The 20,590-nt window shown below is 42.1% G+C and overlaps 6 protein-coding genes across 6 annotated transcripts; 1 reads left to right on the top strand and 5 right to left on the bottom strand.

Annotated features, from left to right (window-relative positions):
• Positions 1-625: 625 nt before the first annotated feature.
• On the top strand, positions 626-2,604 carry F4813DRAFT_103577 (FAD/NAD(P)-binding domain-containing protein). The gene is made up of 2 exons (XM_049238416.1): positions 626-1,092; positions 1,236-2,604. Exons 1-2 carry the CDS (start codon positions 804-806, stop codon positions 2,234-2,236), a joined length of 1,290 nt encoding a protein of 429 aa, XP_049104222.1. The 5' UTR covers positions 626-803; the 3' UTR covers positions 2,237-2,604.
• F4813DRAFT_343988 (Homogentisate 1,2-dioxygenase) lies at positions 2,590-4,506 on the bottom strand. Its single transcript, XM_049241601.1, has 2 exons — positions 4,122-4,506; positions 2,590-4,062 (listed from the first exon to the last, which is right to left on the bottom strand). Exons 1-2 carry the CDS (start codon positions 4,187-4,189, stop codon positions 2,733-2,735), a joined length of 1,398 nt encoding a protein of 465 aa, XP_049104223.1. The 5' UTR covers positions 4,190-4,506; the 3' UTR covers positions 2,590-2,732.
• Positions 4,507-9,084: 4,578 nt separating this feature from the next.
• F4813DRAFT_103589 (ABC heavy metal transporter) lies at positions 9,085-12,121 on the bottom strand. The gene is made up of 8 exons (XM_049238417.1): positions 11,934-12,121; positions 11,803-11,880; positions 11,293-11,747; positions 10,662-11,234; positions 10,271-10,613; positions 9,712-10,212; positions 9,517-9,659; positions 9,085-9,463 (listed from the first exon to the last, which is right to left on the bottom strand). The coding sequence occupies exons 1-8, from the start codon at positions 12,096-12,098 to the stop codon at positions 9,304-9,306; spliced, it is 2,418 nt and encodes an 805-aa protein (XP_049104224.1). The 5' UTR covers positions 12,099-12,121; the 3' UTR covers positions 9,085-9,303.
• Positions 12,122-12,884: 763 nt separating this feature from the next.
• F4813DRAFT_396923 (MFS general substrate transporter) lies at positions 12,885-14,257 on the bottom strand. The gene has a single exon (XM_049247881.1). It carries the CDS (start codon positions 14,182-14,184, stop codon positions 12,901-12,903), a length of 1,284 nt encoding a protein of 427 aa, XP_049104225.1. The 5' UTR covers positions 14,185-14,257; the 3' UTR covers positions 12,885-12,900.
• A 423-nt stretch (positions 14,258-14,680) lies between these two features.
• F4813DRAFT_343992 (HET-domain-containing protein) lies at positions 14,681-18,269 on the bottom strand. The gene has a single exon (XM_049241602.1). The coding sequence runs from the start codon at positions 17,933-17,935 to the stop codon at positions 14,999-15,001; it is 2,937 nt and encodes a 978-aa protein (XP_049104226.1). The 5' UTR covers positions 17,936-18,269; the 3' UTR covers positions 14,681-14,998.
• Positions 18,270-18,542: 273 nt separating this feature from the next.
• On the bottom strand, positions 18,543-19,885 carry F4813DRAFT_343993 (uncharacterized protein). The gene has a single exon (XM_049241603.1). The coding sequence runs from the start codon at positions 19,392-19,394 to the stop codon at positions 18,924-18,926; it is 471 nt and encodes a 156-aa protein (XP_049104227.1). The 5' UTR covers positions 19,395-19,885; the 3' UTR covers positions 18,543-18,923.
• Between the last annotated feature and the right edge of the window lie 705 nt (positions 19,886-20,590).

Raw genomic sequence — 20,590 nt, forward strand, 5'->3', positions numbered from 1 at the left:
CATCTATCTAGCTGTAGGATCAATTAGGGATGTCTTCCATATGGCGCTTTGAAGGAAGCGATGAACGTTTTGGTTTCTACTGAATCTGGTAAAGACATTATGAGTCTCCACAACGTTCCCGCCCGAGGACACCACACGTCGTAGTAGGATGCATGTATCGTGTATTTACCTAGTGACTAATTGATGGGGTTTGACTCATTCTGCGGTCTAGCTCTCGTGAACTACGCAAGCTGATCGTTTATTCGACGAGGAGACATTGTAAGGTCACGCCCGCCTAGTATTCACGTTTTGCGGCGATAAAAGGAAGATAGGCGCGGACGGTCGGAAGGTCGGAAGGTAAGACCTGAAAAATATATCCGAGTCTGCATAGTATTCGGGGATACAGATGACTTCTTTTGCTCTTGGTTAATTGGTGGACATGGGTAGTGACGGTTCACTTTCAGGCTGGGGCTGCGCTCGCGAACAAGGTACCATGCTATGTATAGTCCGCGCTTTTCGGACTATGCCTCACAAAATGAGGTCCGAGAAGGCCTAGGTTGCGGAGCCGAACATTCTCGCTAGGCCCCGGTTTACATAGACATATATAGATCAATCCAGTTATATAAATATATAAGACTACATTCCCATATGGCTGATAATGACAATATGTCTAACTACCAATTCTCTTGTCTTATTAGATATAACTAACAAATACTTATTCCTCCTTTCTTCCCCTTTAGACAAACAGGGGTAAATAAAAGTTTCTACTACCTACACCACCTCTAAGTACCCACTAGGTTAGTGATAATAGATTTTCGACGATAATGCCGCTCAAGGTCCTCATCGTCGGGGCGGGTATCTGTGGGCCTGCCTTGGCAACGCTACTGCGGCGTTCCGACCCGGAGAACAGTATCACGGTTGTGGAACGATACCCGGGAATAAGACATAACGGCTTACAAATTGATCTTCGGTCATGGGGTGTACCGATCATGAAACGGCTTGGGCTTATCGACGCCGTGAAAGCGAAGTGTGTGCATGAGAGCGGCATAACCTTCGTCGACTCCAAAGGCAGACAACACGGGCTGTTCGGTGCCGCAGGAACTGAAACCGGCCGTAAGTACCTTCTATTAACTCCTTTTTGGTCCATCGCGATAGAACTTTATTGTCGAAGATATTGAGGAGTTGGTATTCCTAAGACAGACTTCGGCCATTCATGTTTCTTTCCTATACGATTGATTGCTAATACCCTACTATAGAGCAGTCTTTCACTAGCGATTTTGAGATCCTGCGCGGCGACTTGTGTCAGGTTCTCTATGAGGCTAGTCTACAAGATTCAGATGCAAAGGTAGATACTCCCGAAGGTGAAAATGGACCCGGCGTTAGCTATTTATTCGGCACGACGGTTACGCGACTGGACCAAGATGAAAAGGGTGTAGATGTAACTTTCTCAGATGGTCGGACGGGGCGGTATGACCTAGTAGTCGGTGCCGATGGCCAGTGGTCGCGAACACGGCGTATGATGTTTGGCGAAGAGGCTGGGCTCGGTATGTTCAAGCGCCTGAACGTCTACGTCGCATACTTTACCATTCCAAGGGAACCCGGGGACGATGACCTGGCGCGCTTCTACCATGCAGGAAAGGGGCGCGGCCTGGCCACGCGCACGGGCGACCGGCCTTACACGCAAGTCTACCTGGTGCTATTCACAGAGTCGGAAGAGGTGCGACGAGGAGTTGAGCGGCAATCCGTAGAGGAGCAAAAAGAAACTTTCGAGAAAATATACCGCGGCGCTGGGTGGCAAACGGACCGCTTCCTCAAGGGGATGGCCGAATCGACTGACTTCTACGCGGACTCTATCGGGCAAATTAAAGCGCCCCATGTGGTCAAAGGTCGCATCGCGCTGATTGGTGATGCGGGTTACTGCGCAGCGCCGGTAACAGGCATGGGCACGACAGTCTCCCTGGTGGGGGCCTGGATGCTGGCTGGCGAGCTAGCACGACACAAAGGTGACGTACCGACCGCTCTAGAGGCCTACGATGTGAAGATTCGCCCATACGTCGACGAAGCCCAAAAACTCATGCCTGGTATACCCAGAATTATGACATTAGAGTCGAACTGGGCTATCTCCCTTCTACACCTTATTGTATCGATTATCTCGTTCTTCAAAATCGACAGGCTAATCATGCGTTTCGCGCCCGAAGAAAAAGGGGGCATGCCGGTTCCGGAGTATCCAGAGCTGAAGGGGGTGTATCCCGCATGAACTAGAAGCGGGAAATAGGAGGGGGAAGCCTAGGTGGCGAAGGAGCCAGAAAGGTCGATCGAGGTATTTGAGCCCTATTTCTTTGATATCTGTAGATTGAAGCATCGGGTTTGCAGGTAATGGGATAGGCAGAGCTTCCTGATGTCAATTTCTTTGATTTGTTAAATTAGTATACCTACCTATGTATATAGGAAGCGATATATAGCTCCTCTCTATTTAGATCTCCAATCTACATTGTATGATTTTTGGCAGGGCTCTTGAATCATTTTTCGTGTTTAGGGATTGCTTTCTTGAATATGACGGCTCGTGATATTGAACCGCTAGGCTGGGAAAATACAAGCGAGCACTAAGCAAAATCGATCTATAATTGAAATAGTCATATATATTAATATCTTGATGCCGGTAAGACGGCATTCCGACCGTGGTGCAAAGATTAAAAAGATATACTCACAATTTTCGAGAAGCCTTGACTCTGGCTCTATTCGTGGCTGTTTTACTACAGCAAGTGACTGTTAGCACTCACACCTTCAGGCTTCTTCCAGTGAGCCTGTACGCCACCCCAGCTCTCTTCACTGTAACCTTCTTGGACCTTCTTGCACGTTTTGAGACCCCATGCGGTGACGCCAACCATCAGACAGCTTTCAAACATGAAGGCACAGCTACCTTTACCAACCAAAGCAGGTTTGAGCTCAGCATTAGAGGCGCCCTCAAAACTCTTGGCATCCGGCCCATGCCCGCTCATAACGTTGTGCAAGCTTGCGCCACCAGGCATGAAGCCGCCATGTCCTCCCTTTTTTGCATCGTACTCGCCGGCAATGAGGCCCATAAACTCAGACATCGTGTTGCGGTGGTACCATGGTGGCCTGAACGTGTTCTCGGCTACCAGCCAGCGCGGCGGGAAGATAACAAAATCAGCGATAGCAGTGCCAGGGTGGTCTGAAAGAGCCGAGAGCACCGTGAAGATTGATGGGTCTGGATGGTCATACGAAATACTCCCAATAGTATTGAAACGACCAAGGTCGTACTTATACGGGTAGTAATTTCCATGCCAAGCAACGACATCAAACGGCGTATGAGCTTGCTTAGTTTGGAAGAGCGAGTTATTAAACTTGCTAGTAATCATATATGTATTAGGGCCTTCGGAAGCGATAGTGCCAAAGTCCTCGCTAAATGAAGCAACGGGAGCCTGGAAGTCGCGGGCGTTGGCAAGGCAACTCGATCCGATCGGACCCAGTTCCGGGAGTGTAAAGTGGCCCTGATAAAGCTCGAGTGCATATCCACGGACTGCACCGGACGGTAGATGAACTTGATACCTGATCCCGCGGGGTATTACACAGATCTCCATAGGTCGGACGAGAAGCCATCCTAGCTCAGTTCTGATATCTAAAACTCCATCCTGAGCGACTATCAGAAGATCACCATCCGCCGAGTAAAAGGCAGAACGCTCATCCATCGACTTTCCCGCCGCGTACACGTACATTCCAATGCCTTGTTTTAGGGTTGGATCACCGGCTCCGGCAATCAAACGTAGACCTGAGACGAAGTCAGTCTGCCCGTCGTAGTCGAAAGGATCCCATCGCAGTTGATTTGGTATGTATTCAAGCTTTGCGGGATCGATCAGCTTATCGGGCTTTAGAGCACCATCAGCAGCAGGGGAAAATGGCGGATGTGCACACGAAGGCAGTATGCGATAGAGCCACGACTGCTGGTTTTCATGTCGTGGGGCCGTGAATGCAGTACCAGAAAGCTTCTCGGTATATAGTCCATATGGAGGTTTCTGAGGGGAATTTTGACCAATGGGTAGAGCACCCGAGATAACCTCAGTCCTAAGTTGTTACAACGTAAGTGATTTGGTGTAAGTGATAATATCATATAGCCGACTTACTCAAAGTAAGACCCAAAGCCATTTTGATACCGATATTTCTCGGCGAATTCGAATGTCGTGACGGGCATCGTGAGTGGTTTAGAGGAAGTTAACTCAGTATAAGGTGGGTAGTTTACTTAGTATAGGTAGATTAATATTGTACCTCTTTCAAAGAGAGTTGGCGTGAGATGGATCAAATATTGAATGTAGCAACATGATCGCGATCGAAGCAACTCGGAACCGGAAGCCACTTGACGGAATCGGATACATTTTAGGTAAGGATCAACACCTGCCGAATGTAAACGCAGCGGAACGTGTAGAAGAGTTTAAAGGAGGCATTCCGATGCACATGCGCCGGCATTACAGCACACGCTGATAAGCAACGATAAGCAACATAGGGTGATGCTTAGGGTGCAGGTGGGTGGGTTGTTAGGGGGAGCCGACGCTAGAATTGGAGAAATGCGGAGAGTGGGATTAAAGGTTCCGATGCTATGGCGTCATGTAGATACCGCTAATATCCAGCAATAGCCGCTTAACCCGCTGTCAACCCCGACATTTTATTACAGTACATGAAGCCACGCTTGCAGGGCACCACAATAGCCCAAGTTTACAAACTTCAACTACTTGTGCTGTCTTCGTATACTGATAGGGCGGATCATCGTAACTCTTCTGCTGTGTGCTGATAGGAAAGAATATAGTTTAACTAGGAAGTCCTTCTACCCCGGTTTGAATTTCGGAAAGCTTATTGCAATGGCCAATGCGTGTTGGAATTCTTGTTAAAAGGGTTGTCGCCATTTTGGCTCTCTAGTTATAACCTTCAATGCTCTTATATACAGTAGTTATGTTCCCTAATTGCTACACGGGGATTGTCTGCGCTTCGATGTCCCCATAATTATATTATGGGGGTATAATCGGATACACAAAGGAATACTATAAATGTGCTTAAAGAAGAAAATATGTAACTTCAGCGTAAACGATTCTGCGGCCTCGGGAAACATGTGGCGATAATGATACAATACGATACTACCCGCGTAGGGTCGTTCATGCAGATATAAAGAAAGGGGACGGAAGTATATGATCATAGCTAGAACTAAATTCGTGGTAGATATCTACATCCTAGCCATTAGAAATTCGTATCGGGAGAGGACAGTACAGAATATCGTCCGTTTAGGTTTCAAGGTCAAAAGGTGACGGAAATGCGATACAAATACTAGATGGTGTTTGAAAAAATGCCTCGCTGATCTTATAATCCGCGTAATGATCGCGTATTATATAACAGGTACCTACCTGTTAGCAGGGAACTACTAGCTGAGTCTTTTTACGAACAGTATCTGGTATTGACACATAAAAACCTGGATCATGTAGCCTCTAATGGTGATTCACTGTAGGAGTGTTACCTACGCTGTAAAATCGAAATGAGAAGGACCTTGGTAACATACGGACGTTGCGAAGGACCGAGAGGGTCGAATTTTTATCGTTGCATTTATAGAAGATCGTATCTATTTTCTTATGACTGTCGCGCTCGCTGTCAAATAAAGCCATCCTGTGTTCCCATCCTCCCCTTCTCGTCGATACCAAGGCCCTGTGATTAGAGCTTCATGCGCTAACTTTATAGCTTCTCTCCAGTTGTCCTCGTCTTCTTGTGTCCAGCCCACCTCCGCGCGTCCTGAATGCGCACCCTGAATACGCACCTGCGTTGAGTACGTGTTTACTGTTATCTTGGATTCGTCAAACCCCGCCGCCTATAGTATTGACCTTCATTGCTTGTGTCATGGAGTACTATGTTCTCACGCGACATTCAATGGAGGGAGTGCTGAGATCAAGATTCAAGGGTCTGCTGTCAGGTACAGTACAGGGTATCTTAGCGAGAATGTGTACCTTATAAGTCAGTATTTACCATTCACTCATTGAGAAGTTTAGTTAGTTAACCAAGTCGCTCATACTGCTTATATACCGTCTATTTCACCAGGGAACCCGTATGCAACATATATGTGCATCATAACTAGATCACACTATAAAGGTCTGTAGCATAATTACTCCCTTCTTAAATTACCAATTGTTACGAAACCTTAGGTACCAAGGCACTTACAGTGGGCGGATATTAAAAACGTACAAAATAGATTTGAGTATCAAACATCCTCGACTTCCAATATTCATAAGTTAACATTATCATTATCATACTTATTGGAATGACAAGGGGGTTATACAGATCACGCAATAAGAAAGAAATAATGAAATGACTGATTCTGATTGCTTGGTTGAATTGTGTAAGAAGTGGGAGATCTACCAAGTGGGGAGGAATATCTATTTACATATACATAAATAACCCTTAGCTTAAAGCCAACGGGAGATCTGCAGCTAGAAGGTATTTGATAAATTTCCAGGTCTGCCGTGCAAGAAACCTGGCCTTGCCTTTGGTCGCCACCGGATGTACATTATTTACTTCGTGGCTCCAGCGCACGCCGCGTTAGTTAGCGACTATTGCGAATGCCTTGCGGATCTTTTCCCAGCTGAATGATTTATATCCTAATGCCTCCCTCTTGGGGTGATCCAAGCGCCAGAATCTACCTTCCGGGCCATCTCGGCCAGAAAGCAGCAGTTTAGCAAGAGTGGTCAGATAGTACGACCATGCGATTGAGAATGGCTGTGCTATAGAAATGGCGTTCGTGAAGTGTGGATAAAGGTGCGTGTACACGCCAAGGCCGATTATCAATCTTGAGAAGATGTAATTGCGGGATGGCGACGAAGGGAAGATTAGCGCATCAAATTGTACAACGTATAACGCTGCATGAGGAACAATAGACCCGGATGGGGCCTTTAGTTGGGGCTTCGACAAAGTAGCGTCCACGACGATATACTTCGAATGTAGAATGTTTCTTCTCCAAGATGTCCTAATGGGCTCAAGGTAAGGATACGATGATTGTTTGTTCGCTCAACTTCCTTGTTGTAGTTCTTGTGGGGCTTCCGGGTGGCGGGGCATTAACCAATCGGGAGTGCTCGTGATGTCTTCGGCCCCCGACCGGTAGCCGGGACCCGTCCCGGCGGTGGGTGGCAATACCTAAAACGATTATCCTCTCCACCCAGCACTACCCAAGGGGTTATTTTGGCGGCTTCAGGAGCGTAAATCAACCACTCGGCACTTCCCAGTGTATGGTGTTGTATCTTAGTACCTAATATATGCAAGACCTTCGGCCACCTACTAAGTCAAAGCACCCTTACGGGGGCCACCTTAGTAGGGGCCACCTTAAATTTTTAAACCTTTAAAATAAACATTTTAACTTTAATTTAACGTTATTTAATTAAATTAAATTCAATTAATTTATAATTTATTATATTTTAATAATAATATAGTCCTTTATTATCAATTTAATTAACAAAGTTTCATCTTTTAAATTAATGTTAAAATTGTTAATTATAATTGTACTACCTAATTCTTAAGCCTTTAATTGCTCTTTTTCTTTTATAATAGCTTTAATATTTATAAACGTCGAATTTGGATTAAGTAATATTTTATACTATTTTTATGGTTTTATATTTATTAATACCTTTTTTAAATATTTGGCGTAAGCCTTTATTATAATTAATTTTATAATAATTTTATCAAAAACCTTATTAATTTTATTAAATAAAAATCTTATTATAGATTTAATAAACATTATATTAACCTTAAATAATTCTTTAATTAAAATATTAATATTTTATAAATTTAAAAATGTTATTAAAAAGATTAAGGTTATATTTTCAATAAAATTAAGTTTTTTTAGGTTAAAAATAAGGCTTGGGAGGGCTGGGGTAATATCGGAAGCTTCTTGGAGTATAAACCGGTAATTTAATAATTTATTTCGATCTTTAAGATAAATTCCCATAGCCTTTTAATTAACTAATATATTATGTTTAATTAAACGTTTTTTTTGTATTATTTAATAAGCCGTAATAAATTTCTTTTTATTAAAATTAAAAATATAATATAATTAATATATTTTAATAAATTTATAATAATAATTTTATTTTATTAATAAGAATATATTTATATTAATAATTTATAAAACATATAATAAATATATTAAGATGAAAATAATATAAATTTTATTTATAAAACATTTTTAAAAGAATTTTATTATAGTATAGTTACTGTAACTATTAAAAATTAATAATTATTATTATTAATAATTTAATAATTTTATTTTTTTTAAAAAAACTTTATAAAATTATTTAAATATAATATTATTATTAATTTAGTTATTAAAAAATATAGTAAATTTTTAACCTTTAAATTTAACGTTTTTATTATTAAGAAATTATTATTATTATATATATTTATTTATATATATAATAAAAAAATTTAAAGATTGGTTATTATTATTAACGTATTTAATAATTAACATTTAAATTTTATTATTATAATCTTTAATTATAATATATTTTTTATAAATTTTATTAATAATTATTTCGTTATTCTTAATTTTTTCTATAATTTTCATTTTATTAATGTTATATGTATACCTAGCCGAGATATTCTTAATTTTAAAGGTTTTAAATTAATTAAAAAAATATTAATATTATCAATTATAACCCCGTTAATTTATTTATAATCAATTAAATAAACCTTAACCAATTTAATATTAAAATAACAAAATAAAAATTATATATACCAATATTTACCGAAAATATCAGGCCGATAATTATGGATTAATAATTTTTTTGTAATATCTTTAAATCGATATAAAGAAAATGTATGGTTAATATAGTTTAATATAATAACTTAATTGGTTAATTCCTTTTTTTAATATTTTAATAGTTTTTAATATTCTTTTAAATAGTCGTTTTATATCTTATAACCTAATATTTGATTTATAAAATAGTATTATAATATAAGGTATTTTTTAAACGTTTGCTATAGGAATATACCGTTAAAAACGTTGTTTATTACCGTAATATAACATAATTAAATTAAAAGAATAGATATTTTAAAATTATAAAAAAATAAAGATTTAAATAATAAATTTTATTTTTTAATTAATTAAAAATTAATAAAATTATATAATAATTTATATGTAAACTTCATTGCAAACGCGTTGCGTTTTTAAGGTGGCCCCTACTAGGGTGGCCCCCGTAAGGGTGCTTTGACTTATTCGGACATTTAGAGGTATCTTGGTTGTTGGTAAAAAAGAAAATTTCGTCTAGGTTTAGTTCAATCAATCAATCATCTATTATCTGACACCTCTGCTTCCGTTTGCTTGTTCCACATTTGCGCATAGAGTCCATTCCTTGTAAGCAAGTCAACATGGTTACCCCTTTCCACTATCTGACCACCTTGAAGAACAAGAATCATATTCGCTTTAGTTATTGTGGACAGTCGATGTCTGGAGATTGATCAGCTGATGTCAAGAATATAAAATGTGTAAACAGAACTTACGCGATAGTAATCGTTGTTCTCCCCTCAGAAATCTTTTCAAGAGAACCCTGTATCTGTCCTTCCGTCTCTGAATCAAGCGAGGATGTAGCCTCGTCGAGGAGTAGGACACGAGGAGACTTCAGAAAGGCACGAGCAATAGCAACCTATCAACATTAGTGTTATCACCTTTACACGCATGCAGCATGATTGACCTACTCTCTGCCTTTCCCCACCCGAAATCTTAAGGCCTCTTTCTCCCACAATAGTTGAATATCCTTCTGGAAAGCCCAATATTTTCTCGTGAATGCTAGCATATCTACATGCATCATGTACCTCTCGCTCCGAAGCCTCTGGTCTCGCGTAACGGATATTATACATTATAGTATCGTTGAATAATATGGTGTCTTGCGGCACCACGCCTATATGGCTTCGAAGGCTCTCGATGCGTATGTTGCGAATATCTATATCGTCTAGAGTGATCTTGCCTTGGTTGGCATCGTAAAACCGAAAAATCAATTTGATTATAGTCGACTTTCCACTTCCACTTTCGCCAACGATGGCTGTGGACGTGCCAGGTAGGACCTCAAAGGACACATTCTGCAAGGCAGGCTTTCGGTCACCGTATGCAAACGAAACATTTGAAAAACAAATCTTTCCCCCGTGTGAGTTTACATCCACGGCGCCGAGACGATCCGCTACTGTAGATTCCTCTTCGAACTGCGCATCACAATTAGACAGCCTGCAAGGACTCCACTGATAGGTTAATTAAACTCACTAGCTCTAGCATACGCTCGGCATCCACCAGGTTATTCTGTACTTGTGTATAAAAGCTGCCGAAGAAATTTAACGGAGCCTGGAGCTGGGATAAATAGGTAAGAAGTGTTACAAACATGGCTACTTCCCGTAAGTCAATCGAAATCTGGTAAGCGTTCAAATAGCAAACGAGAAGCGTCCCTAAAGTGAAAACGCCATTTTGGACCGCGTTGAGCAGATTGAGTGAGAAGAAAACGTTATACTCGGCGGCTTGAAAGTGGGATATAAACCCTTCGTACCTCGAGATTTCCATGGGGACAGCGCCGCTGTGATGGACGGTCTCGTACGATAATAGGGCATCTGTCCTGCAAACAATAAATATTGGGTTACTCTTCAAGGTTCATCATACTCACTTAGCTGCATCCATCTCCCGATCTCGTCGAACCATTTCTCTCCGAGCACGGCCGCGAAACTTAGCCATATAGATAGTAACATATAAGTAGATCCAGGTGACCGCGATCACCATCAAGGCGTAGAACGCATCAAAGATGAGGAAGAAATAGGCCGCAGCGATCCACAGGTCTGCTACCATCGGGAAGAGCTGAAAGGCAAACCCATCAAGGAAGGTGTTTAATGAACCGCCTTTACTCAGTGCACTCATCACCTCGCCGATCCGCTTGCTGATATGGAAGTCGAGAGAAAGCCTCAACACATGTGCGAAAGCAGCAGAGCTTAGGCGCCGGTACGTTGATTGGCTAATAGGGATCCAGAGGATAGCACGAATCGAACCGATAACACCCTGTTGTCCTTGTAGCCCACGAAACAAGATGTAGAGGAGAATTTCCCTATAGGGAATTTTTCCGGGCCCTAACGAGGCGACTACGGCTCCGATCTGATGAGGGACTAATATGTTGATAATTCGCTGTGCTATGAGTAGAAAGAAACAAAACACTGCCCGAACCTGAAGCGGTTTAGAGTCCGATGGCCTGTAGCTGATTAGTACTAGTTCATACACAATAAACCATATGCATATCTAGGGATTACCAGAGAAATGGAATCAACTTCCGAAACCCGAGAAGATAGTCCAACCAGGTTGTTGTTTGCGCGTCTACGCCTTTTCGATGCCCATCGCTCGCGGTACTCTTCATAGGCCTAGAATTACCTGTATAGTTCCTAGAACTATGAGCTAGCAAACTGTCACTTTCATCTGGAAATGACCTGTTCTCATTATATAACTCCGGTGCGGTTATCCAGTACAAGGCGATTTCCAAGAGTAGCAATAGAATCCGCAAACTCCCGAAAGTAATCACACTGATGTACCATAGAACATGCGAGTCTTGCTTCCGAGATCGCAGCCCGATACTCTGATGTAAACTTGCAGATTCATATGCAAGGCTTATCAGCCACATATGAAAATGAACTAGAGTAACTGAATATGGCATGTCGGCATCAGGTAACAGCCCGGCTAGATAAAAGAGCCCTACTGCTATGTTGGACGACTAGCTTAATGTTAGGTTTGCATGTTATTGATACTGCCCCTGATAAGGTACACACGAGGTAATTCTTGGAATCCCATTCATCGACGTAATTTTTCCTAGCGAGGATGCACATTGTAATGCCAATCGTTCCCAGCTGAGTACATGTTAAAGAAGCCCTGCCACCATCTCATCTAATGGTATACATACTAGGGTTATTATAATCGCACAGTGTAGGCCGAAGAAGTACATGTTGATGCGTCGACTCCTTTTGCTCTCATGGGGAAATATTGCCGATCGTGCCCGGATAGCAGAAAATAAGGAAGAGGCGACGTAGCCAATATACAGGGTGATTGGATAGGTCCATAATAACATTTTGATACTTTGTTATTGTGAACTTTTTAGATGGGAAGGGAGTGAAGGTGCTTGAGTAGTAGCTCACATAAGGAGCGTGCCTTGTTGAAATGCCACCGAGCCTTATATAGTCGTTACGATAGAGCATTGGGCCTCGGTTGCCGAGTCGGCTACCCTCTGCATTACCCCAACGAAACCATTCTTACATGTCTTCCAATAACTACATTATACCTATTTCCTGCACCTTTTCAAGTATCCCGTTCCAGACCCAAACAAATTATACGTGATATCTAGACCTAAACGAAGCTTAAGTATATGATGGATGGCTATGGACTATCTTCAAGAGAAGCCACGAATGTCAACGTGATTTGGCCGCGAATTAGCAAAGCAATCACAGACAGAGAAGATACAGAAAATCTCTCTCTATATATATGAAAACTGCTGAAAATTGGTTGTTCCGGGAGGGACTCATCAGCCTATATAAGACGGTCATTGAGAGCAGGCTGTCTAGCCGAGTGGCTCTCCCAGAATAATGACCCAACTATGTTTACCACTAAGTCTTTTAAAACTCACCTATACGAAGTACGAAGTAGGTTAATAATATTAAGCATCGTAACGTTTTTCTATTTGCTCTAACCCTTGTAACGATATCCTTAATTATCAGCCAAACACATAATTAAAGCGCAGCACCTTTGGGTAATGTTCAACTGCAAATTTCTTCAAATATTTACCAAGAAAAAAAGTGTCGTATCAATTTGATATATTAGCTAATTATATGTCGCTGTTGAGTAGACATTAAACCTTCTAGCGGCCCGAGCATTTCTCAATTATTTACTCTCACAGTTGTCGTCTCCCCTTCAATAGTTGATAGCGCTAGGCTTTCACCAGGATGCTCCTCCGACGAGGTAGAGCGTCTACATGTGAGGATACCGACTATTAGAAAGAGAGCAAAGTAAAATGCTCCGCAGAACATACTAACCCCGAAGTAACCGGCTGGAGATTCCAAAATCGCTCCAGCAATGGGCGGTCCAATCAAGAAACCGACTCCCTGAAACCCTTCAACTAAACCTATTCTAGCTCCAATCGCTTCCGAGTCGGGATCAAGTTGTCGGACTGATGGTGGTATTAAAGAAGTTAAACCACCCACGAGGAATCCGTAGAAAATTACGAAGGCAATTATTCCTGCTAGCGTTTCTATAACCGACCAGCAGAATAGCAGCACGCATGCCCCAAGAATTGTAAATTGCCACGTAATTAGGGGCTTGGAGTAATTGGATATCCATGTGAGAAAAATGCGGCCGAATAAAGATGAGGCATTGATTCCCGCAAGTAGAGAATCGCCTACTGTCGGAGAGAGTCCTAGCTTTCCTTGAACAAAGGTAGAGACAAAGTAGAAGGGCACATCGATCCCCAAATTCAGAAGCAGGGCACAAATACCCAATAACATTAGCTTCCAGTCGTAAAATTCTTCACAGTTGAAAGCTCGTGGCCTTGTGTTTCTTTCCGTATCCCGTGGCACCCGAGGTTTTATGAGTAGGCATGATGCCAGCAAGAAGACTCCATTTGCCAGAGCAAGTGCGCGGCATGCCCATGAGAAGCCAAATTTATTTTCCAGTTGCCTAAATAAGATGGGGTATATTATTCCGCCGACGCTCAATCCTGTCATAGAGATCCCCGTTGGCAGAGCGGCGGCTTTTTCGGGAAAGTAGGCTTGAACCACTGCTTGAGATGGTACGAATAGAGCACCGGACCCCAGACCTATGGTAACGCCAAAGGAGAGAATAATCCACGCGTATTGTCCTGCGAAGCTGGTACATAATAGACCGATAACGTTCAACGCTCCACCGAAATACATTAGGGATCTAATGTAGCCTCTATCGTACAGCGGCCCACTGATGATTCCAATTATACTTGATAAGAAGCCTTGGGTCGTTCCGATCCAGGCAATGTTGGAAGATGAATACAAGTTCAGGAGATTATGTTCGAAATATGATTGGAAAACACCAAAGCTGTTACTCAAGCCGAAAGTACACAGTTGTACGAGGAAGGATGCAACAACCTGGGACCATGCTAACCAGCCGCTATCTGAAGACTCATCTGCTGACATATTTCGCTCGACTACGCTTGGTCTTGTGCCGTGGCTTGGGTCAGCAGTGTCGAGGTCTTAATATGGATCGTGGAAGCAGACAGACTAGAAGCCTTCGTAAATAGGTAACTAGAGAATCCAAACCCAAGCCGTTGTAGTTAAATAAAGACTATGGGTGGTATTTATTTACAATCTTTAGGTGGAAAACATAGTAACGGCTCTAAACTGGGAAATTTTCGTTTTAACTCAGTATCATACAATTATAAACAGTCTCGCAACTGAATAGAACCAAGTGAATTGGGCTTTGAATGGCTTAAAGAGTCATTAATTTTATTTCTAGGCAGCTGCTGTATTTACATTAATACCTCCTTCAAAAGGTTACTCAAAGGGTCTACAGTAGCAGTCACGGGCATTTATTAACGGAATAATACTTATCATTGTACTCCTATATCAGAACATGGCCTGATTTTACTGTTATGGAAGACTGGCAGGCGCAGTAAAAGATAATAAAGGAGATGTTGGCCTAGGGGTAAAGGGCACAGAAAGACTATCGCTAACAAATTTAGTATTACCTTTACTAAGAATCACTTCACAGGATCAACTGCAAGTTCCCGTTACTTGGTAGTGAGTTAACAAATTGCGTGGGAAATATGAAGATAAACTACCACGGATATTTCCTTACTCTATACTGATATATGTTGACTAACCTATTTGCTAGAAAGACACATGTCTTGCGCCAAATTAGGATCACTAATATTGAAAAGGGGGTAATTAGTTTATGATACACTGCATTGTTGAATTGACTGCAACCTCCTAAATATGTGGTCGAAATAGTTCACACAATCACAATATTTTGAAATTCGCTTATGCCTTCTTGAAATGCGTCAATGGCTGTGATGTGTACACAGATTTGTCGGAATTCCACAAGGCGCGCTTGAAACGACTCCCAGCTAGGTTTCATCCATTCGAGAATAGCAATCCTAGATTTGACCATGTTGTAGAAGGTTTCTGTCCCTAGAGTTATTAGAGGGTCGTGAAGGGAACGTTTCGACGTTTCAGCCGAGCTCCTTATGAAATGAGTGTATAACCTCCCTAATTGAACGCGCTCGGCTAAACTTAGCTCCCCATCTTCGCCCTCGAAATCTATCCCGGGAACATAGCAGCTAAAGAGTTCCTGCTCAAATTCCACTTGATATATTATATCTATTGCCAACCTTGTTAGAGTAGATACCAATAACGAGAGTGATGCGCAAGAATTAGGAAGGTCGAGTCTTGTAGCGATCTGAGATTCTATGCCGTAGGCATATTCGTAGCAGTCAATTGAGCATGCTACATCGGGGTGATCATTCACATTCTTGGACAATGATCCCCTTTCAATAGCCGCGAGAACTTTCGCGATCTTGTTCCAGTCAGACCACATTTGGCTCAACTTGTTCATCGAATCCATACAGGTCCCGATGGCATCAAGGGCCTTCCAGGTGGTATGTCGGGTCCAGAATTCAAGCTGTTCTGACATTATAACACATACGCGTTTAATGTATTCGACATTACAGCCTCTAGTTGCAGTAACCTTCCATCCTGAACCAGTTTTCCAGAAGGCTGATTTCCCAATTTCATATTCGAAGTACCTAGTAAGAGGTGCTATCATTCGCAAGTTACTAAGACTCGCGTCTCGATATATGAAGTGGGATATTATATGTATTCCAAGTCTACTTTCAGCAAGATCAACCAGAAATTCCATAAATGACTGGTCGAACCCATACGATGCATGAAGGTGGTTGCTGTTACGTTCCTCGCTGGAAGTATTTATGTCGACGGCGTTGGCAAATGTAAGGGTGTGAAGGATCGCCGGTAAATCTAACCGGGTAGTTCTTACAATGCTTTGACGAAAGCCCACTCGACACGTACCGATCAGACTATAATCGTCGCCAGTTGAGTTTCTTCGTAGGTGTAGATATGAACTGCAACCCGGGACATACATCACTACGTCAACTCCGGCAGTCGCGGGGATTTCTGTTCTGATTAACCACTCGAAGTCGCACTCGAGACCTGGGAAGGAAATCTTTTGAATAAAGTCGTAGTGATTGATTTGGTAGAATGACTCGAGACTTGTGACAACGTAGCTTTGTATGCTTAAGGCTCCTGTATGCGCATTGACACGTGATAAAGCGCTGGGTATCCTTTCAATATCGCATTCCGTCAATGATTTTGAGAAGTGTCGAATACGAAGTGATTTCTCAGGACTAGTCGTAAACAGCGTCCAAGTAGTTTGGCTGCCGACGAGCCATACGATGTTTTGAGTTGAGTTTCCCTTCCTAGAGAGACTATGAGAATATTCCAGTTTGAAACTATCTTCGTCGCCTTCATTGCGAATATTAGGCTCGTCCTGATCTGATATCGCAGACTGTTCCACTCTAGTAGCAACGTCGGATACAGATACGCCGTAGATCGTATTATTCTCACAGTCTTCTAACGGTATCTTGACTGGACGGTAAATAGACCAGTCTGGAACCCATGTAGGAAGCGAGTTCGGTGAATGGCCCTTAGGATATAACAAGATCTCGGTCTTACCGTGGCGGAGAATAAGATATGATGCAATACCAATGTAAACCTCTTCTTTTGATAAGAGGTAGTCTGGAGCTAACCCCTCGAAGATACTATTGCGTAGGAGGCCAAGCACGGCGAAAACATTATCTCTAGGGTCAGAAGCTTGGCAGCTTGAAGTGGCATCTAATAGCTGCAAAAGACCATCCAGCTCACTCGTTCTGTTGTTATTTCCTTGACCATATTCTAAAAGCCAAGGTACGTTGTGAGTGTAGCGGTAGGGTACTTTTAGGTCGCTAAATGAGGTCCAAGAAATGCTTTTATCCCCGCAGTAGAGAGTAACCTTTCTAGCCATAATAATCTCTTGGATGACCCAGACGCGGGAGAAGTACCGTCTTTTGAAAAGGCGCTCGAGACCTAGTTTCTGAGAACTGCTTAGATCGGGTTCTGCTGCTCCAGAAAGCATATTTAACGCATACATTGCATCGTTGCTGTCGTCTGCAGTAGGTCCTATATACACAAGGACTTGCGAAGCTTTGGAGTAAATATCACGCATTATAGAGACTTGATGCGACCGTTCGTAAGGGTCTTCCTGGTCGATACAAATAGAGTCAACCCAAATATTTAAATGGCCCTTAGAAAGTAGAAGTCGTAAGGCTGAATCGCAATTCCTAGTGATGGGAATTATGTCCCAGAATGCTCCTATGAATATTGACTTTGATTTGTCGTTGTTGTTGGTTTCTCCTGCCCAACAATATGACAGTGCTTCAAAGGAGTGAGTATTGGTTAAATCGGCAACATCTAAGTCGCCGTGGAGATAATCATTCGAGAACGAAGTAGAAAGCCTGAGAAGTCGAATGTCGTATTTTTGAGCTAAAGAGGGATATAAATTCCCATCGGAACGGAACCTAATAGCGAACCTATTCTCTCCAAGCCATAAATGACTTGACTTTGGTATACCGGTATGGCGTGTTCTTAAATATTTTGCCGAGACTTTGCATTCCGGGCCATTGCTACCCCTTTCCCCGTCAGTGGAATATTGAACCGACAATGGCCACCGGAGGTCTAGAGACTCTGGAGAATTTCTTTGACAACTAGATGAAGTTGAAAGACAGGGTATTTGGAAAGTTGATAACTCTACTGCCGAGTCACAGCTTGAGCAGAAAAGCACGTCGTCAACCAAGTATATATCAGGCCTTCGACATGTTGGACGGTGCCAACGGAACATATTGATGACGGGAAACAAAGAAAGAAAGTAATAATGCTATTTCATATAATTGATTGTCTTGAGTTTCGTATCATAGAATTAAAGATGGAGAAGAAAGTATCAGGTGTTAGGTATGCTTGGTTATGATACTAAGGTCTACGTGTGTAATGGAGTTTTAATTGAGTTGAAAGGCTGTAGCTATGCGCAATGATTATACTGGAATATCACTTGTATAGATATAGTAATGCACAGAGCCTACGTACTGCCTAGGTCAAAGAGGCAGAGATGGATTATGTAGGGTGTAAGATGTGGCATGTTATCAAATGGACGGCGGAGTAAAACGCATATATGTGGCGATGAACGGCTTTAATAGCACTTGTGCTTATAACAGGTTGACAGGTCTTGAAATCGTAGCCGGATTAGGATTAGTTGATGACTGGATCAACGAATTACTGCCACCAAGTGAAGTAATAGTGGAGATGAACATTGAAGTACATCGAAGCTTGCCTAAGAGATGCATGCTTAGAACCATGGAGATTGCATCGCCACTCTCTCCATACTACCCCGTCGACATTAATTAAATCCGTGTCAAGAAGTATGGGCAAGGCTCTCTGTAGACTAGTTACTTTAAAAAAATTGTTAGCAATATGATCATTTCCATATTTTCAAGTTGTGCTCCCATACATTCATTCGGATGTTAATACATCGAATATTATAGTCTACCTACCTACTTTTTAAACAACTGCACAGTACTTTAACGATGAATATCCCTTAAATATGTATTTTAACTATTTAAACCAACCCTTTTTCATTTGCCTAATCGGTATAAGGCAAACTCGGAATTATGTATCAGGTAATTAAAAGGTAGTTAACTGCTATTTTTTATTGGATTTTGAACTATCTCAGATAATTTGCCTTAGATAATCGTGTTTAATATAAAATATAAATTACGATAAGCGTGTGAAGTGTGTTCGGTGTCCGCAGCATGGTGCACGATAGTCCATCTTTATTATAATGCGGCTATAACGCCAACAAGCCCCGCTGCCGCCGCTGCAGCTAATGCGAAACCCGTCTCTTGCGGGTATGCTGCTCCCGCATCAGAGCTGGATGTAGAAACAGAAGACGCCTCAGATGAAGATGCGCCGGAAGTCTCTGTTGTGGGCGATTGGGTATCGGATCCTGAAGTCGTAGGAGAGACAACACTGGTGATGCTACTGATTACTGTATCCGTTTGAATAGTGGGAGAAACTGAAGTATCGGTCTGAATGGAAAGGGAAACGGACGTGTCGGTTTGAATGGACAGGACTCCGGTTGTGCCCTGGTCGGCTGCGGAGCTTGGAGACTCAACGGGTCCTCCGGGGTTTGATGTTTGGCGCGGTTTCACGTCGCGCTCTGCCTCCTTGATGGGTTCTGGGGCATAGGTTGCGGATGCTAGACTACTTGCTAAGGCAAGTGTAGTAAAGATGAATTTCGTATACATGACGATTCGTTTTCCTATGGTTACAGTGTATAATACTGGTGAGATAATTGATGATTAAAGACAAAAACAGTAAGATAGGTGACTGCCTCTAAATATATCTTATATTCGAAATAGTTGCCCTTCCCATCGTGATCCGAATTCGTGATGCGGGGATCTTGAGGCGACACCGATTGACGTATGGGGCCATACTAACATGACGTCGGCGTAATCAGGGGTTAGGGGTGACTGGTTACCCACGATTCGCAATTAAAAGGTTGCGGGGTTTGATAGGATGGTTGAAATAATGAATTCCGGGGTAACACGGATGATTGCTCAACTACCTCACAGCTCTAGCAGCTGAAAGGTTACCTCGGTCCGTACCTAGGTTGCATCGATTTAAGGAGTTGCCATCAACAGCTTAAGCTGTGTCTATCATGGCTTAAACTATCGATGTTGACGTATGCACAGCAGAATCTAGGCGTTTCAACTAAGGTGAATGTGGAAGATACCAGAGAGATAATTGGATGTAAAAGGAATACAGTATGCAATGCAATACGAGTTTATAATCCGTACTAAACACATAGATAATAGGCACCTAACTTCCATGGAATAAGATCGTCAATAGGTAGAAGTAGCTTATGTCTTTGCTAGCGTAAGAGAGTTAGGGGCAGGATATAATTAGTTGATGTTCAGAATCTCTCATCGCTACATTAGGTACAGTACTACGTCTAAATGTTGCTTAAGCTGTGGTTTTCCCAAAGTAAATTCCAACAGTCGAAAATACAAAATATTTCATGCCATGGAATAGCATATGACACCTGCGCTTCCGCTTCCAAAGCTGGCGGTCAGGCGGTTTGCATACCTATGTATTGTTTATCGATCCTCCAGTTTCGTGTTGATACAGTATTTAAATCGAGTTCAAACTGTATACATCTTTCGCCGTGTCAACCGTCACGGGCGTCTGCAGTCATCTTCAAACAAACGATCTTGATCGTGTTAGTTGGCACAGATACTGACCAATCCCCAACTCAGCCATACTTAGGCCATTAAAAGATTGACCGAGGTTGTTATAAATCCTATTGGTTTGGTTTCAATAGAAACTGAGGTAGTTGAACGGGCGGTGCCGTAGTTGTAATGGATTATTAGGTACCTAATTCGTGTTATATTCGTTGCAAGCCCCGCAACACATCCGTTACCTTACCTTAGGTACCTCCTTG

Source organism: Daldinia decipiens (genome assembly GCF_022478715.1).
Source record: "Daldinia decipiens strain CBS 113046 unplaced genomic scaffold F4813scaffold_2, whole genome shotgun sequence".
Taxonomy (NCBI): domain Eukaryota; kingdom Fungi; phylum Ascomycota; class Sordariomycetes; order Xylariales; family Hypoxylaceae; genus Daldinia; species Daldinia decipiens.

What these genes read in the sequence shown, in the direction of transcription:
- F4813DRAFT_103577 (XM_049238416.1), top strand. Translation starts at nt 804, where the DNA reads ATGCCGCTCAAGGTCCTCATCGTCGGGGCGGGTATCTGTGGGCCTGCC. An exon ending in CGCAGGAACTGAAACCGGCC is followed by an intron (nt 1,093 to 1,235) that starts GTAAGTACCTTC and finishes ACCCTACTATAG; the next exon opens with AGCAGTCTTTCACTAGCGAT.
- F4813DRAFT_343988 (XM_049241601.1), bottom strand. Translation starts at nt 4,189, where the DNA reads ATGCCCGTCACGACATTCGAATTCGCCGAGAAATATCGGTATCAAAAT. An exon ending in GGCTTTGGGTCTTACTTTGA is followed by an intron (nt 4,063 to 4,121) that starts GTAAGTCGGCTA and finishes GTAACAACTTAG; the next exon opens with GACTGAGGTTATCTCGGGTG.
- F4813DRAFT_103589 (XM_049238417.1), bottom strand. Translation starts at nt 12,098, where the DNA reads ATGTTATTATGGACCTATCCAATCACCCTGTATATTGGCTACGTCGCC. An exon ending in CCGAGCGTATGCTAGAGCTA is followed by an intron (nt 10,213 to 10,270) that starts GTGAGTTTAATT and finishes TGTGATGCGCAG; the next exon opens with TTCGAAGAGGAATCTACAGT. An exon ending in AGAACAACGATTACTATCGC is followed by an intron (nt 9,464 to 9,516) that starts GTAAGTTCTGTT and finishes ATCAATCTCCAG; the next exon opens with ACATCGACTGTCCACAATAA.
- F4813DRAFT_396923 (XM_049247881.1), bottom strand. Translation starts at nt 14,184, where the DNA reads ATGTCAGCAGATGAGTCTTCAGATAGCGGCTGGTTAGCATGGTCCCAG.
- F4813DRAFT_343992 (XM_049241602.1), bottom strand. Translation starts at nt 17,935, where the DNA reads ATGTTCCGTTGGCACCGTCCAACATGTCGAAGGCCTGATATATACTTG.
- F4813DRAFT_343993 (XM_049241603.1), bottom strand. Translation starts at nt 19,394, where the DNA reads ATGTATACGAAATTCATCTTTACTACACTTGCCTTAGCAAGTAGTCTA.